Raw genomic sequence first — 17045 nt, 5'->3', positions numbered from 1 at the left:
TTTCTCTCACAGAAGAATAGGTAATTTTCATATTGGAGGTAAATGATTCAGCCACTGGCAGGTGGAAAATGTGGGTAAAGCTGGGTGTAGTGGCACACTTTTAATCCCAGCCCTTGGGAGGTCTACACAGTGAGTTCTAGGACAGTTAGGGCTACATGGAAAGACCCTACTGAAAAGGGGGGGAGGGATGTGATTGATCTGATTGCCTGCTGTTTCTGACAGAGCTACCCTTACGTGCCTGGGTTAGGAGCAGGGCGTCTCTACCCTGAAGCCTTGGCGCTGCAGGAACAGAATGCTCTGATTCCCTGTGCTCTGTGTCTCAGGGAGCTGGACCCTGTCCTGACTGAGGTTACCCTGATGAATGCTCGGAGTGAACTGTACTTGCGCTTCCTCAGGAAGAGGATCAGTGCAGATTTTGAGGTGGGGGACTCCATGGCTTCAGAAGAAGTAAAGCAAGGTAAAACACACTTCTCATATTTGATGGGAGGGCTGGCACATGCAATTGGCCTTGACTTGTCATAGTCAAGTCACAGAGTTCTTACCAAAGAAACCTCTCTCGACAAATTGGCTTTTAGTGGGATTAGTCAGTGTGCCACATTTTAGAATTGGACTGGAATTTTGAAACTTCTAAACACTTTATAAAGACAAGGAACACTGATGGCCTTTCATTTCTCACACCTTTCTCTATGCCAGCTCTGGTTGATAGCTAGACTTGGGAAATATGTCCATGTAAAGATTCAAATAATACAAAAGACCTATTTATACTAGTGAACCTTTAAGTGACAAATATTCTGAAACTGGATACTAGTCATTGTTGCACAAATATAGTAAGTTGTAAAGATCATTGGATTGTACACATACAGTAGTGAAATCCCTGGGCTAGAAGTTAGACCTAAGTAAACTTAAGTATGTAATACAAACAGAAACTAGAATTACACACCTCTAGTCCCCACACTGAGTTTTGTAATCTGGAGACTCATGTAGTATCTGACATTCTTTGTGACTTATTCTATTTAAAGCGAATGACATATTTATTTGGAGTCAGGCCCTTAGTGTCAGAGATGGCTCATTGGCTAAGAGTGCTTGCTGCACAAAATGAAGATCTGAAGTGTCAATAACAGTAATTAAAAGGCTGAGTGATGGTGTACACGCCTTAATCCCAGGGCTCGGGAGGCAGAGGCAGGCAGATCTCTGTGAGTACAAAGCCAGCCATGTCTACATAATAAGTTCCAGGACAGCCAGGGCTACACAGAAAAACCCTGTTTAAAAAAAAAATCAGGGGCTGGAGAGATGGTTCAGTGGTTAAGAGCACCGACTGTTCTTCCAAAGGTCATGAGTTCAAATTCCAGCAACCACATGGTGGCTCATAACCATCCTTAATGAGATCTGATGCTCTCTTCTGGTATGTCTGAAGACAGCTACAGTGTACTTACATATAATAAATAAATCTTTAAAAAAAAAAAAATCAGGCATGGCCACATGTGTCTGTAATTCTCCTCCTGTTCAGACCTATGTTGTATGGTATAGTAGTCACCGACCACATATGAGAGACTATTGAAATTAAAATTGACCTAGTTTTTTTTTTTTTTTTTTTAATTATTATTATATGTAAGTACACTGTAGCTGTTTTCAGACACTCCAGAAGAGGGCGTCAGATCTCTTTACAGATGGTTGTGAGCCATCATGTGGTTGCTGGGGTTTGAACGCAAGACCTTTTTTTTGTTTTGTTTTGTTTTTTGTTTTTGTTTTTGTTTTTTGTTTTTTGTTTTTTGTTTTTTTTTTGTTTTTTTTGGTTTTTTGGATTTGGTTTTTTCGAGACAGGGTTTCTCTGTGTAGCCCTGGCTGTCCTGGAACTCACTCTGTAGACCAGGCTGGCCTCGAACTCAGAAATCCGCCTGCCTCTGCCTCCCAGAGTGCTGGGATTACAGGCGTGCGCCACCAACGCCCGGCCCTAGTTTTTTTTTTTAAAGATCTATTTATTCATGTATTTTATGTACATGAGTGATCTGTCTTCGTACACAGGAGAAGGAATCAGATCCCTTACAGATGGTTGTGAGCCACCATGTGGTTGCTGGGAATTGAACTCAGGACTTCTAGAAGAGCATTTAAATGCTCTTAACTGCCAGTTATCTATCTCTCTAGCCCCTGAAATTAAGAATTAATTAAAAATCAAATTGTGCATGTAATGCATGCCTTTAATTCCAGCACTGGACGCAGAGGTAGATCTTTGAGTTCAAGTCTAGCCTGGTCTACACATTGAGTTCCAGGCCAACCAGGACTACACAGGGGAAATCCTGTCTTAAAAATTAAATAAACTAAAAAATAAATAAATAAATAAATTTAATTAAATTTAAAACTTTAAAATTTGAAGTCTCAAGAGTTACCATGAAGTTAGGCGTGGTGGCACACTCTGATAATGCCAGTATTTGACAGACCTGGACCAGCAAGTCATTCTTTAGTGACAAGGTCCTAAGAGGATCAGAGATAAAAAGACAAGCCAGGTGGGCTAGGAGACGTTGCATAAGGCATGTCTCAGGCCAGGCAGGCTTGTCACATACAGCATCTTATGTGCTACACCAGGGAGAAGTGGGCTCAGGTCAACAGGAACTATCATATATCTGATGGGAAAGTCAGGAAGCTAATCAGAACAGTGATGCACTAGGGGAACCCAGGTTATTTCCAGAACATTTCAGGCCATGTACACAGCAGCCTTGAGGAAAGAGTTTGGTTCTCGGACCCAAAGCCATTCATAGCTCCCCCAAGGCCCAGGCCCCAAGCCATTACCAGCTCTGCCAAGATGTATTCCTAGTTTCCTGTTGCTACTTTGTTTCCAACCCAATTCCCTGTAAAAGAAAGCTCAACTCAATCAGTTAACAAAACAAGCTACAAGCCTAGATTGGGTGACCTCCCACTCACTACACTACTCTATTCCCATCTATATTATCCCACATAACTTGCGGTTTCTCCAGGCCACAAGCTTCTCTCCCCCCCACCCTCACCCCCCTCCTATCCTCTCCTGTAGCTCCTCCCCTAGACTCTCACCTCCTCCCACTTCCTCCTGCCCAATCATTGGCTCAAGCCTTTATTTGGAAAGTTAAGGTGGGAGAAGGTTCACAAGGCAACTCCTCATCTGCAGGCTCTCTGGAGAATAGAATTAGCATCAAAATACAAGCCCAGCTATCCACAACACTTCCCCCTTTCTGTCCAATTAAAAGACTCAGACATCAGTTGGAGGCAGCCTGATTCCAGGCTATCACTGGCTCTGCCAAGCATATTCCTGTTTTTAGAGAAGGAGCTAAGTTCCTTTTCCATGCGTCAGGGTCTCAGAAAGCCTTGGATTAGTCCAGCCCTTAACATTTGTCTGAGACAGAAGTACCACCTCAAGCTTGCGTGTACCCTGAGCTACCAACCCAGCCTAGGTTAGATAGGAAGACTTCATTAATGGGGGGAGGAAATCTTCCATGACTTTTTTTTTCCGCATGTGTGTATGTTCACATGTGTGTGAGGCCTAAAGTCAATATTGAATATTTTCTTCAGTGAGCCTTACATTGGCTAGCCTGTTTGGTCTCAGGATTCCCTGTTTCCCTCTCCCAGAATAGGATTACAAGCAGGCTGCCACACTCCCATGATTCGGTTTTGGTTTCGATTTGAAATAGGGTCTCACTGTGTAACCCCCTAGCTGGCCTGGAACTTTGTAGACCAGGTTGGTCTGGAATTTGCAGAGATCTCCCTACTAATCAAACAATGATGCACTAGGGGGAACACAGCTCTGAGAGCTGAAATTGAATGTTTGTGCCATCTTGCCTGACACTTTCCTCCAACTTTTTACCATGCCGGCTGGGGAATCTGAGTTCTGAACTGTGATTTTACAGCAAGTACTTTACCTACTGAGTCATTTCCTCTGCCATGCCATGGCTTTTGACTACCACATTGGACAGCACAATTATAAAACATGTCTTTGGGTGGCAAGATGGCTCCGATCATGAAAATGCTTGTCCTACAAGCCTTATGACCTGAATTCAATCCCTAGAACCTGTGGTAGAAAGAAAGAGCTGTGTCCCTAGCAGTTGTCCTCTGACCTCCACTAGAACACATGGCATGTATGGCCCACACTCCCACACATCATTAACACAAACAATAATAATAAATAAAATATTTTAAAGTTTGTGTCATCACAGATACTCCTATTGAGCAGCTAGACAATACTGATATAGAGGATGAAGTGCTTTATCTCTAGTGTATGGAAACATGCATTTTTAGACTTCTGTGTCGCCTTGGAGAAACTAATGAAAAGGAATTAAATTATCTGCCCAGATTTGTTCACTGTCGGGGAAGTGGGTCAACAGTTGAGAACGCTGGACTTGGGTTTTGTTCTGAGTACCTATGTCACTGCTCACAACCATCTGTAACTCCAGTATGAAAAATGAGGCTCTCTCTCTTCTGGCCTCCATAAGTACCAGACATTCATACAGTACATTTACATGCAGGCAAAATACCCATATACATACATAAAAGTAAATCTATTTTTTAAAAAAGAATATTCACCATTTTCTTCAATTATCATGATTTTCAGTTGTGAAAGAAAAAATTAGAAATAATCCACCTGTTTGCCTAGGTGGTGTGGCACACGCCTTTGATCCCAGCCCTCAGGAAGCAGAGATAGACAGATCTCTGAGTTCAAGGCCTACCTGGTCTGCAGAGCAAGTTCTACAGACAGCCAGAGATACATAGAGAAATCGTGTCTCAAGCCAAAACAGAGAAGGGAAAAAAGAGAGAAGACCCAGGTGTCTACACTGAAGTTAGGGCTGTAGATGGTGGGCTGCATCTAATCCTAGCGCCCTGGAGGCAGAGGCAGATAAATTTCTGTGAGTTCAAGACAAAATGGTTCAAGATGTAGTAAGACATTGTCTCAAAACATAAACAAGTGAAATTAAAATAATATAAATTATCTAATAAAATGTCCAGTGGTACTGGGTATAGTGGTCTGTAATTTCAGGACTTGGGAGGCTAAGGCAGGAGAATCATCTATTATGTGCAAAGCCCTGGGTCCATCCTAGTGTCCCAAGGGAAAAAGTAATAATGATTAAGAGGCCGGAGAGGTGGCTCAGTGAGCATGAGTCTTGCAGATCTTTCAGAGGCCCAGAGTTGGGTTCTTAAGGCTTGTTGGGCAGCTCACAACCACTTGTAACTCCAGCTCCAGGGGATGCTCTCTTCTGGCCTCTGCAGTCATTCATTTGCATGCACATAAACAGACACATACATACACATAAATAAGTAATCAAATAAGTTTTTAAATATAATTAAATTGGCCAGGCGGTGGTGGTGCATGCCTGTAATCTCAGCACTCTGGGAGGCAGAGGCAGGCAGATTTCTGAGTTCAAGGCCAGCCTGGTCTACAGAGTGAGTTCCAGGACAGCCAGGGCTATGCAGAGAAACCCTGTCTCAAAAAAACCAAATCCAAAAAAAAACCGGAAAAAAAAATAATTAAATTAGGGCTGGAGACAAGGCTCAGCAGTTAAGAGCACTGACCTCAATTCCCAGAAGCCACATGGCTCACAACCATCCTCATCCTCTTTGGTGTCTCTAAAGAGAGCAGCAATATACACACATAAATAAAAAAAGTAAATAAGAAAAATTAAGCTACAGAAAAAAGATGTAGGAAAAATCCTATCTACACTGATTTTAATCATTAAAATATGTACCTGTTTGGAAAGAAGACTAGAAGGAAACTTGAAAAATGAAAAACATTGCTCTCTTTCCCTCGGGGGGAAAAGTGAATATTCCTTTCTTGGCTGTCCCCTAGAGCACCAGAAGTGCCTGGACAAACTCCTCAATAACTGCCTATTGAGCTGTACCATGCAGGAGCTAATTGGCTTCTATATTACCATGGAGGAGTACTTCATGAGAGAGACTGTCAATAAGGTAGGACATTAGGATACATCTCTTGCAAATGGGACTTCCTGTCCAAGAAGCCAGGCTGAAGGAAATGGCTGGGACCTGCCATATTTCTGGGTCCTGCTTTGAGAGTACTTTCGGATATAGTAAGAAGACATCTCTGAAGCTGTCATATTCTTCACATTCCCAGCTGGGTCTTTCCGAAAGATTACAGAAGAACAGCTTTGCTCTCATGTAGCCTACTTGCTCCCCCCGTCCCTGCAGATATATGGGGTAGGACCTCCCTATGTCTGACATCCCAGGCAATGGATATCGCCAAAGCAAAGGCCCCTTTTTTAGAGTAGGAAAAAAAAATACTGTTTTCTATTGTAGTGATCATTAGAGAAGTGAGCTTTTGTCAAACTATGACTGACATGGACAAAGTATAAGAAATGGTTTGGAGACAAGGCTAGTATAAGCAGAACTATCTAGAACTTCAGAACTGCAGTACTCACTGAGGACTCTGCCTTTTGATAGGCTGTGGCTCTGGATTCCTATGAGAAGGGCCAGTTGACATCCAGCATGGTGGATGATGTCTTCTACATTGTTAAAAAGTGCATTGGGCGGGCTCTGTCCAGCTCTAACATCGACTGTCTCTGTGCCATGATCAACCTTGCCACCCGAGAGCTGGAAGCTGACTTCAGGTACTGGTGACGTCCTTTCTGTTTTATGGAGTTCTGATTGTATTTGATTTCTTGTCTTATTTGTTTCTTTCCTTTTTTCTTTATGGGTCAAATTCAATTCTAAACAAGATTAATGTGTATGGGCCTGACAGCACAGGCCTTTAATCCCAGCACTCCGGAAACAGAGGCAGGTGGGATCTCTGAGTTCAAGGCCGTCGTCTGTTCTACAAAGTGAGTTCAAGGACAGCCAGGGGCCTCAGAAAAACCCTGTCTCGGAAAGAAAGAGAGAGAGAGAAATTTCTCTTCCAAATACAATATCCTTAGCTCAGAGAAACTGTCTCTCAGCAAATACCTTAAGTGCCTAATTTCTAATACTTAACCTAACTCACTAAAGTATGTTGAAGGTGTCATTACCCTCAGCCCCAGAGAAATGTATGTGGTTTAGATAAAAACAGTGGTTATAATGACATTCATAGTTCTTATTTCTACAAGCCAAGCACTATAGCAACACACTATCCCCTCCTCCTTATTGTTTTTGGTTTTTTGAGACAGGGTTTCTCTGTATAGCCCTGGCTGTCCTGGAACTTGGCTCTGTAAACTGGGTTAGCCTCAAACTCTGCCTCCTGAGTGCTGGGACTAACGGTGTATGCCTCTATGTCTATCCCCACCCCTCTTTTTTTATTGTATAAAAACCTTGATGTAGGGCAGATGATATGGCTCAGCAGGAAAGATACTTGCTGCTAAATCTAATGATCTGAGTTTAATCTCCAGAGCCCACTTGGTATGGAAGGTGAGCCAATTCCTGCAAGGTGTTCCCTCACCTCACAAATGTGCCGTACCATGTGTTCCCCTCACAGAGTAAATAGATATTTAAAACATGGTATAGAAACCATGCTTTTCTGTTCTGTAAATGTAGAACCGAGGCTTAAAGAAATTACATCGTGACCCTCTGTCATGGGCCACAGACCTTTTAAAAAGTAGGACATACAAGCTAGTCCTGACTGGACTCGACTGTTTCAGCTCCGGCATTGCCTGCTTTTCAGTAGGCTGTGCGGCTCCTCTTTAAGCTCAGTGGTAACAGCTGAAGGCCTGATGCAGAAGTAGGCACTAGCTGAAGCCACAGACCCCACAGGACACCACGGGCAGTGCGCACGGACCCGTCAGGACACCACGGGAGGTGCTCACGGACCGTCCGGACGCCACGGGCGGTGCGCACGGACCCGTCAGAACACCACGGGCAGTGCGGTTGCTGAGGACTGGGCTCCCTCCTGCCCTTCCCCAGCTTTGCTGCTCACTACGTGATGGCTGCCCTTTTTCTTTTATCTCGTAGTCTATAAAAGAAGTGACCAGTTTCCTTTATATATCCTTAGTATCTTTGAGCAAGTCCTGGTGGCTGGCCTGGCCTGGCCCTGAGTTCTCTCCTACAGTATCTCACCCCAAAAGAGCAGCGGGTACTGTTGAACGGAGTAGTGGGTGCTCTGTCCTTGCTGTCCTGCAGGCCGGGCTGAGCACCCTGCATGTGCCACTCTGCCCGCAGGGACGTTCTGTGTAACAAGCTGAGAATGGGCTTCCCAGCCACCACCTTACAAGACATCCAGCGTGGGGTGACGAGTGCCGTCAGCATCATGCACAGCAGCCTCCAGCAGGGCAAGTTTGACACCAAAGGCATCGAGAGCACTGACGAAGCCAAGCTGTCCTTCCTGGTAGGTGCCATCCGGCCGGCAGCCAGGGCAGGTGTTCTTAAGGGTTATGTAAGCTTGAAATAGGTTTGGTGGCCAAGGCTGGTCTTGATCTTGGTACATAATGAAGGATGACCTTTAACTTCAGTCTTCCTGCCTCTGCCTTTGGAGCGCTAGGATTCCAAGTGTGTGCCCTGTGTTAATAGTGCTGGGCAGAGTGCACTCTATCCACTGAGCCACATTCCCAGACCCCTGGAAAGGTTATACTGTAACTCCTTAGTCATATAAAAAGCCTCAGGGTGAAGACTTTTTCTCTAGAACTTAATTGAAAAGAAAAACACCTTTAAGGAAAGTACCCCTAGGTTCTGAAACCACTTCTTACCAGAAATCTGCTCTGAGTAACCACAGGCAGAATATGTTGGGTTTTTTTTTCTTTTTTCTAAAAACCTAGGTTCCTCACTTCTCAGTGTCCTTATAAGCTGTTAAGGGACTCCACGCTGTATGCATCCACCAAAGCCAACTCTAACACCTGTGCCAGGCTTCTATACTGCTTTTCTGAGGGAAGGCCGACAATCTAGATCCTTGCCTCCCAAGACTGCTTTTCTGATAACTTCCTCTTTGGAGCATGCCTGTAATCTCAGCACTTGGGAAGCTGAGAAAGATGGCTGATGAGTTCAGGATTGTCCTGGGCTACTATCGAGATTGTTTCAAGGAGGGAAAGGCCATTAAGCTTCATAGAGACGAATAAGAGAGCAGATGAACCAGTGAGCCTTCCCGTTGTGTGGTAACTGGAGCCTGAAGAGATGAAAGCATTTTTACAGGCAGTGGAGAGTGTGTAACGCACTGAAGAACACAGAAAAGAATCTGAGGCTCATAATCCCGTCTCTGTGGCATGTGCTCACTGGACATGAATGGGAACAGCGCTGTCGTGGTCCTTTGTGTTCTGTCCTCCACATCCACCAGCATGAGCTTGGTGCCTGAGGCCTAGAGGCTGAGGAAAACACCAAAGCTGAGCTTCCAGCCGACAGTCTGCAGATGGATTGAACACAAAAATGTGTCCGTGCAGTTCTTAGTGCTCAGCTTCTCTCGATTCAGGTTTTTGATCTCAGAGACACTGGCTACAGTTTTACTGAAACCTTAGCCAGTGCAAGGAAATCATACTAACTAGTCACCAAACACATCCAACACGGTCTTTTTAGCTCCCTGTCCTCTTCTTGGCATTGAAAAAAATTCCCTGAGACAGGTATAGTGATTTCACACTTCTAATCCCAGCACTCAGGAGGCAGAGGCAAACAGACCTCTGTGAGTTCAAGGCCAGCCTGGTATACATTGTTCCAGGCCAGTCAAGGTTACTCTGTCTCTAAAAGAAAAAAGAAAATACTTCTGTTAGCATGACTTACATCTATCCAACAGCTATATTATATATCATGGGTGTTGTCCAAAAAGAGGACCAACCTAAACTTGGTATATACCTATAATCAATTTCAGCATTTGAGAGGTGGAGGCAGGAGAATGAGTTGAAAGACAACCCTGGTTATTTAGCAAGTTCAAAGTCAGCCCACTATACATGAGACTGTGTCTTTTTAAAAGGGGAAAGGAAGGAAGGCTGGAAATAGTGGTGCCCACCTTTAACTTCAGCACTGTAAGCTCAAGGCCAACCTGGTCTACATAGAGAGTTCTGGGACAGCCAGAGCTACATAGTGAGACCCCACCTCAAACAAGCAAACAAAAAGGATCCTTGGGATCTATATAAAGATGGAAAGAGAGAGCCATCTCTTCAAAGTTGTCCACTGACCTCCACATTTGTGCCATGGTGCGCACATACACACACACACACACACACACAATAACTTTAGTTAAAAAGAGAAGCTCTAAAAATAATTACACGTGAAATGTATTGCCTTTTGAGAACTTTGCCAAGAAGACCTAACAAGCAGAGTCACACTCTGATGAACTTCCTCCTTTTCACTTCCATGTTGGGCTCAGAAGCACTTGCTGGCTTCCTGGGGCCGATCACACTAGCGCTCCTGTCGTTGACTAAGCGGATGTTTGTTTTACCTGTTTGGGTTTGCTTTTTTTGTTTTTTGTTTGTTTGCTTGTTTGTTTAGGTTTTTTTTTTTAAAGAATTATTTATTTTATGTGTATGCATACACTGTAGCTATTTTCAGGCACACCAGAAGAGGGCATCAGATCCATAACAGATGGTTGTGAGCCACCATGTGGTTACTGGGAATTGAACTCAGGAGGTCTGGAAGAGCAGGCTCTTAACACGGAGCCATCTCTCCAGCTCATTTTTGTTTTTTCAGTGCTGGAAATTGACCGTAAGGCTTCACACGTGCCAGGCAAGCACACTGCCCTAAGATATGTCCCCAGTGCTTGATTTGGGCCGGAGTCTAAGCAGTGTACTCAGGCTTGCCTAGTGGCCCCGCAGCCAGGGCTTGACATTACACTGCTTCCCTCAGCGCAGGCCGCGAGCTCATTGGTCTTTGTGTTAGCCTCCTAACCTCACCCATCTGCCTTTCTAGTTCTCCTCCACCACATGATTTCTCCCATCTCCACGGCTGGCCACTGGGGCCTTTGCCCTCACTCACTGTTCTCTGGGAACCTTCCATTTATACAGTTTCATTGTTTTGTTGGAGTGTTTTCAGGACAGGATCTCTTTATGTAGCCCTGTCTGTCCTGGGACTCTCTTTGTAGACCAGGCTGGCCTTAGAGATCCACCTGCCTCTGCCTCCCAAGGGCTGGGATTAAAGGACTGCGCCACCGTCACTAAGCTGACAATTTCATTGTTAGGAGACCCACATGAGAAAGCCAAAAGAAAGGGGGTGTTAAGTGCCTGGTAATAGATTTCTAGTTTTTCTGGTTCCAAACACTTAAAATGTCATTACTCCCACTACAAATCCTATTTTCACATTTTGGTTGTGAGCTTAACCTTTACTGACTGAACCATCTCTCCAGGCCCACAAAGCCTATTTGTATGACACTTTGATTCATTCAGCTGTCAAAATGAATTCCCCAACTCTACTGAAATCCCATTTTCTATAATCAGGGACTAAACCCAGTGAATCCATGTTTACAGAGATTGTCAGTCCAAGGGAAACTCTAAAAACCAATACCGTTTGAACCCAAATCCATTTTCTTCTCATGACACATATTTCTCAGCGCCCTGAAGTACCTGGACTCACTTATGTTGCGACCTTTATCCTTCAGCTGTCATAACTGGACACATTTGGTGTGAACAGGCCTCTGTTACCGCTTTAGTTCCCTTACGCAGCCCCATTCGGTGTGGTCTAAGCGGTGCAGTCAGCAGTGTGGTTCTTCACTATTGCTGGCATGATGTCAACATGAAAAGTACTCCAAAGACAGCTGACTTCCCAGTCCAAACCCATGTGGATCTGGGACTCTCCTTTTACCGTAAAATCCCTAAGTTTCTCAGTTGTGGTTCCTTCCTGCCCCATCTTCCTGGGCTATGCCACCCACTAACCAGCTTGAGGTAGTGAGATTCTCTCAAATATGTTAATCCTATCACCCATAGCATCTATGCCAATATCCTGGGCCATAGCTGTACTTATGTGGCATTCATCTGCTCTAAACATACTGCCAGAAACTGCACATATCTGTAACTTCAGGAGGTAGAGGCAGAGCCCAGAGTTCAAAACTAGCTTTAGCTACATTGCAAGGTTTTTTTTTTTTTTTTTTTTTTTTTTTTTTTTTTGGTCTGTATAGCCCTGGCTGTCCTGGAACTCACTCTGTAGACCAGGCTGGCCTCGAACTCAGAAATCCGCCTGCCTCTGTCTCCCAGAGTGCTGGGATTACAGGCGTGCGCCACCACCGGCTTACATTGCAAGTTTGAGGCCAGTATAGGCTACATGACACCCTCTTAAGATTGCCATGACGGTACAGGAGAAGTGGCTTATCAGTTAAGGTATCTTGTTTTTAACTTTTTTTATGTGTAATTGTAAGGTACCATGTGACTAAAGAACTAAACCTGGGTCCACTACAAGAATAAGGAATATCCTTTTAACTGCTGGGCCATCTCTCCTGGCCCCACACTTGCTGTTCTTGTGGAAGAAGGTTCTCTTCCCAACACCAGCATGGATGGTGACTGACAATGGTCTATAACTGTGTTATAGTTCCAGTGTTTCTGATGCCTACACTTTCTGCCTCTGTACCAAACACAAACATGTCTACACACACAACTAAAAGAAAAATTCCTGCCAGGCATGGTAGCATAGGCCTATAATTCCAGTACTTGGGAGGTAGAGGCAGTGAGTGATCCTTGGCTATAAAGGGAATTTGAGGCCAACAAGGACTATATGAGACTGCCTTAGGAAGGGGAACGGAAGCCTGGGATGGGCCTTAGTGGCAGAGTACTTACTCAGTGTGGCCTGATGACCCTTAGCACCACAGGTGGGAAGCCACAGAGAGGCTGACAAAGTGGTGAGGTGTTCCATCAGTACAGTGAGTGGGACGGGATCACTCCAGCATTCAGTTCCATCATCTACGCCACGGAGCCTTCCTGAGATGCCTTCCTCTAGGTGCTCACAGTTGTCCCTTATCACTCTTTCTCCATTTTTTAAGATGATTTCATATAGTCCAGGTCAGCCTCAATTCACTATACAACCAAGGATGACTTTGAATTTCTGATTTTCATTCCTTTGCCTCCTGAATACTAGAATAAGAGCTGTACCATATCTGGTTTATACAGCACTGGGAGTCAAACCCAGGGTTATGTTTGCTCTGTCAGCACTCCACCAACTCAGTCACATCCCTTTACTGCTTCTGTAACGTGTGTGTGTGTGTGTGTGTGTGTGTGTGTGTGTGTGAGATTAAATGCACATGGGAAAGGAGGGGAGGTGTGCCTTTCATTGAGAATGCAGACGAGGATTTCAGAGCCCCCGGAGCTGTGGTTACAGGCGTTGTAGGTGCTGACGTGCAGACTCTACTCGTCTTGACCGTGCAGTACAATCTCCTAACTGCCGAGGTATCTCTCCAGTCAGAGACTGGTGACTCATGAAAGAAGGAGCCCTTAGTCTATACTAGGGACTCATGGATTCTAATTCCTACTCTACTGTTGTGAGCTTTCCACTGTGAATTTGTTTCCATCCCTGTTTTATTTTTTTTTTATCATAGTGTTTATCACTTCCTGACTTTATATCATAAGTATCAGAGGCAGGAGGCTGGGCAAGGGCTGGCTGCTAGCAGTTCAGTCCAGGGTTTTGCTCTTGCTAAGCACATGTACTATCACTAAGTATAGTGCCTGCTATAAGGGGTATATGTTGCCTGTTTTGCTGCAGTCTTTGTTTTTCCCCACTATCTAGAACAGTGCCGGGCTCATCACAAGTGTTGAGTATATGTTTGCAATCCTTACCAAGGCCTGCCACCTTAGAGTCCAGGACTCACCACATACCTGTTTGCCTGAAATGTTCTTGATCTATAAGTAATATGGAGCCCAGGGTGTGACACTTCTGCAGTCACTATGGTTTTTCTGCTTTGGTATTGGCAACAGGAGAAAGCATGAGCCTGGCTCACCATCCTCAGCCAAGATCTGAGCATCCTACCTAGGAACAGTGGTGCAGGCTTTCCTCAGGCTGCAGACCCATGCTTGTGCCTCTCTGAGCCTCATGAACCCTAACTGTCAGACATCTGGATGGTGTCTGAGAAGGCAGTAAGCCCAGTGAGGAGAAAGTAACTTCCTTTTCCATCATCTTCCAGGTGACTCTGAATAATGTGGAAGTCTGCAGTGAAAACATCTCAACTCTGAAGAAAACTCTGGAGGTACAAGGGAAATTGTCTATCAGGTTTTCTTATTAATTTTTTTATGTATGAGTGCTCTATCATACACATGGTGTACAACACCATGCCAGAAGAAAGCGACAGATCCCTGTACAGATGGTTGTGAGCCACCATGTGCTGGGAATTGAACTCAGGACCTCTGGGAGAGTAGGCAGTGCTCTTAACCGCTGAGCCATCTCTCCAGTCCTGTCTATCACTTTTTCAGAGGATTAGAGCCATTCTTGTTGGAAAAAGGCACCAAACAACTGTCCAGAAGTGACTGAACCTTGTCTGATGTGGAGACATGGAGCCATACTTTGTAGGAGTTGAGTGGTGATTGTCAGCATAGCAAGGTATATGTGGACTTGCTAGGGCAAGTTCTGGCCCAAGAGATGGAAGCTTTTTCAGTACATTTGGCCATAACCATGGCCAAGCCCTTTTATTCTGAGCCTCAGTTCTTTGTCCTATACAATGAGATACACATCTCCTTCCTGCCTGCTGATGATTTGTTGGGTGCTTTCATGAAATACTTCATGAACTAATAGTAGGAATTTTGGGGCCCTAAAGTCAGAAATACAGTTGAGTATGCCTTATAACAATACTTTAAAAAAAGGGCATTAAGGGCTAGAGAGCTACCTCAGAAGAGTACTTCCTCTCTTCCAGAGGACCCAAGTTTGGTTCCAGCCCCTGTATCAAGCATTCAACTCCCTGTAACCCCAACCTCTGAGCATCCAACACACACTTCTGGCTTTTGTGGGCACACGCGCGCGTGCACACATGCACACACAGGCTTATATTCACCTAGAAACATATATATACATACACATGATTTTTCAAAATTATGACAAAGCCTTCTATAAATAACATTAAATATGGTTTACCAAATGCTGCATAAAGCCAATTGCTGTCTTTTTTAAAGATTTGTTTTCATTATTCTTAATTGTGTGTATATGGAGTTAGGAAGGTATGTGTGCGTAAGTTCAGGTGCTCTCACAGGCCAGAGGCACAAGATCCCCAGAGCTGAATTTACAGATGGGTGCTGGGAACTGAACTTAGGTCCTCTGGGAGAGCAAGAAGTGTCCATAACCACTGAGCCATCTCTGCAGTCCCTGCTGTCATTTTTAAAGAGGGCTGCAGAACGTAGTAGGAATTTCTTGGGCCAGACTAAAAAAAAGAATGTTTTGTTTTGTTTTGTTTTTTAGGGACTGGGTTTCTCTGTGTACCTCAGTTTTGTCATGCAACTCACTCTAGACCAGGCTGGCCTTGAACTGATAGATCACCTGCCTTTGCCTCTCTAATCCTGGGATTAAAGGCTTGTGTGCCACTTCTGCCTGGCTCAGTTTTTTGTTTTTTGGGTTTTTTTTTTTTTTTCATTTACTTCCCTATTTATTATTATGTATGTGCATAATAGAGGGACAGGACATCCATGCCACAATGCACAGGACATCAAAGGACAACTTTCTGGAGTCAGGTTTCTCCTTCTGTATTTCCTAGGAATTGAACACAACTTAATTGGCAAATACCTTTACCTACAGATCTGTCTAACCAGACTCATAAAACCAAATATTTAAACAAACACTGTGAAGTCAAAGGTAGTGTAACCCAGTGCCTACCATGTACCAGGCTCAGTACTGTGTATCGTCTCACACAACTCATCCGTCAAGGGAACGGGATTCTGTGTTCCTTCTTCTTCAGTTTTGAGACAGCCCTGGCTGGCCTGAAACATAGATCTTCATGCCTCGGCCTCTTGAGTTCTGGGGTCAAAGGTATACTGTACTGTAACCTGGCAGTGGTGGGGCTCAGGAGGCACTCGAGAGGCAGAGGCAGGAGGATATCTGTGAGTTCTAGGACAGTCAAGGCTACACAGAGAAAACCTATATGAGGGGGTAGAGGTGAGGTGCTGTAGCTGATCTGTGCTACTTTGTGGGTTCTTTATCTCCCCACCCCCCCTTTCACCTTCTATCTCAAGACAGGGGAGAGAGAGAGAGAGAGAGAGAGAGAGAGAGAGAGAGAGAGAGAGAGAGAGAGAGAGAGAGAGAGAGAGAGAGAGAGAGAGAGAGATGGAGGTGAATCAATTTTTTTCTTGTTTCTTATTTGATCACAACTACTAACAAACCATAACCAACACTCCTCTCTCAAACAACCTCCACCTGTTCCCTACTGAGGCCCTAGCATTTATACACCCTTTGAAAAACTCCTCGAATTCCAAATGTCACACAGTCACAGAATATATCTACTGCTGGCAAAACCACACCTCTGCTAGAGCAGGAGGCAAATCATACAGCTGCTTTGGACCATCCAAAGCAGCCAAATGTCTCCACACCTGGAATTAAAACGAAATACTTTGTTATATTTCTGTGTTTTTTAAAGAAACCAAAATACCAAGATTTTCACCATAGTATGCATCTGTTCTCATAGAAAGGGGAACTGACACTTGGCAACTGAATTGTTTGCCTGAAGTAATTTAAGAAATATATGACTGAACCAGGACTTAAACCTAGAAATGTTAGCCTTACCCTGTCTTGAAAAACTAAAAAAAAAAAAAAAAAAAAAAAAGAAAAGAAAGAAATGTTAGCCTTAAATGTATTTAAAAAAAAATGTGCCATTTCTGTTTTTTATTCTCTTCCTCAGATACTTGTGCCCCCAAATTAGAAAGGGGGTGAGTGCAAAGTAGAGAAGCACCAATGTACAAATCTCAGAGAAGTCTGCAGAGGACAAATGGCTACTTGCATGTTGACCGTCTTTGCCCCTGCTTACATGACATGGGCAGTCAGTTTCTAATGCTGCGTTTTCCCACAGAGTGACTGCACCAAGCTCTTCAATCAGGGCATTGGAGGGGAGCAGGCCCAGGCCAAGTTTGACAGCTGCCTTTCTGACCTGGCTGCCGTGTCCAACAAATTCCGAGACCTCTTGCAGGTAAGCCTAAGTTCCAGCTGCTGCCTTGATGCTCTGAGAAGACTGTTAGCTGACTTACCGTGACTTCACTGTGTGCAGGAAATGAGGAGAGGAGAGGAGAGGGCAAAGCAGCCAGCCA

General features: G+C 44.4%; 1 protein-coding gene across 1 annotated transcript in view; it reads left to right on the top strand.

The window, feature by feature from the left end:
- Window positions 1-17045, top strand: part of Cog4 (component of oligomeric golgi complex 4) — a 34653-nt gene that overhangs the window by 14720 nt on the left and 2888 nt on the right. Inside the window, exons 9-14 of the mRNA XM_052166099.1 lie at window positions 324-457; window positions 5804-5922; window positions 6412-6578; window positions 8095-8260; window positions 13952-14014; window positions 16811-16927. Coding sequence (XP_052022059.1) covers window positions 324-457; window positions 5804-5922; window positions 6412-6578; window positions 8095-8260; window positions 13952-14014; window positions 16811-16927 — 766 coding nt within the window. The remainder of the gene's footprint in view (window positions 1-323; window positions 458-5803; window positions 5923-6411; window positions 6579-8094; window positions 8261-13951; window positions 14015-16810; window positions 16928-17045) is intronic.

Source organism: Apodemus sylvaticus, chromosome 21 (assembly GCF_947179515.1).
Source record: "Apodemus sylvaticus chromosome 21, mApoSyl1.1, whole genome shotgun sequence".
Lineage (NCBI taxonomy): Eukaryota > Metazoa > Chordata > Mammalia > Rodentia > Muridae > Apodemus > Apodemus sylvaticus.
The sequence above is the reverse complement of the archived record's forward strand: the minus strand, read 5'-3'. Positions and strand labels throughout refer to the sequence as shown.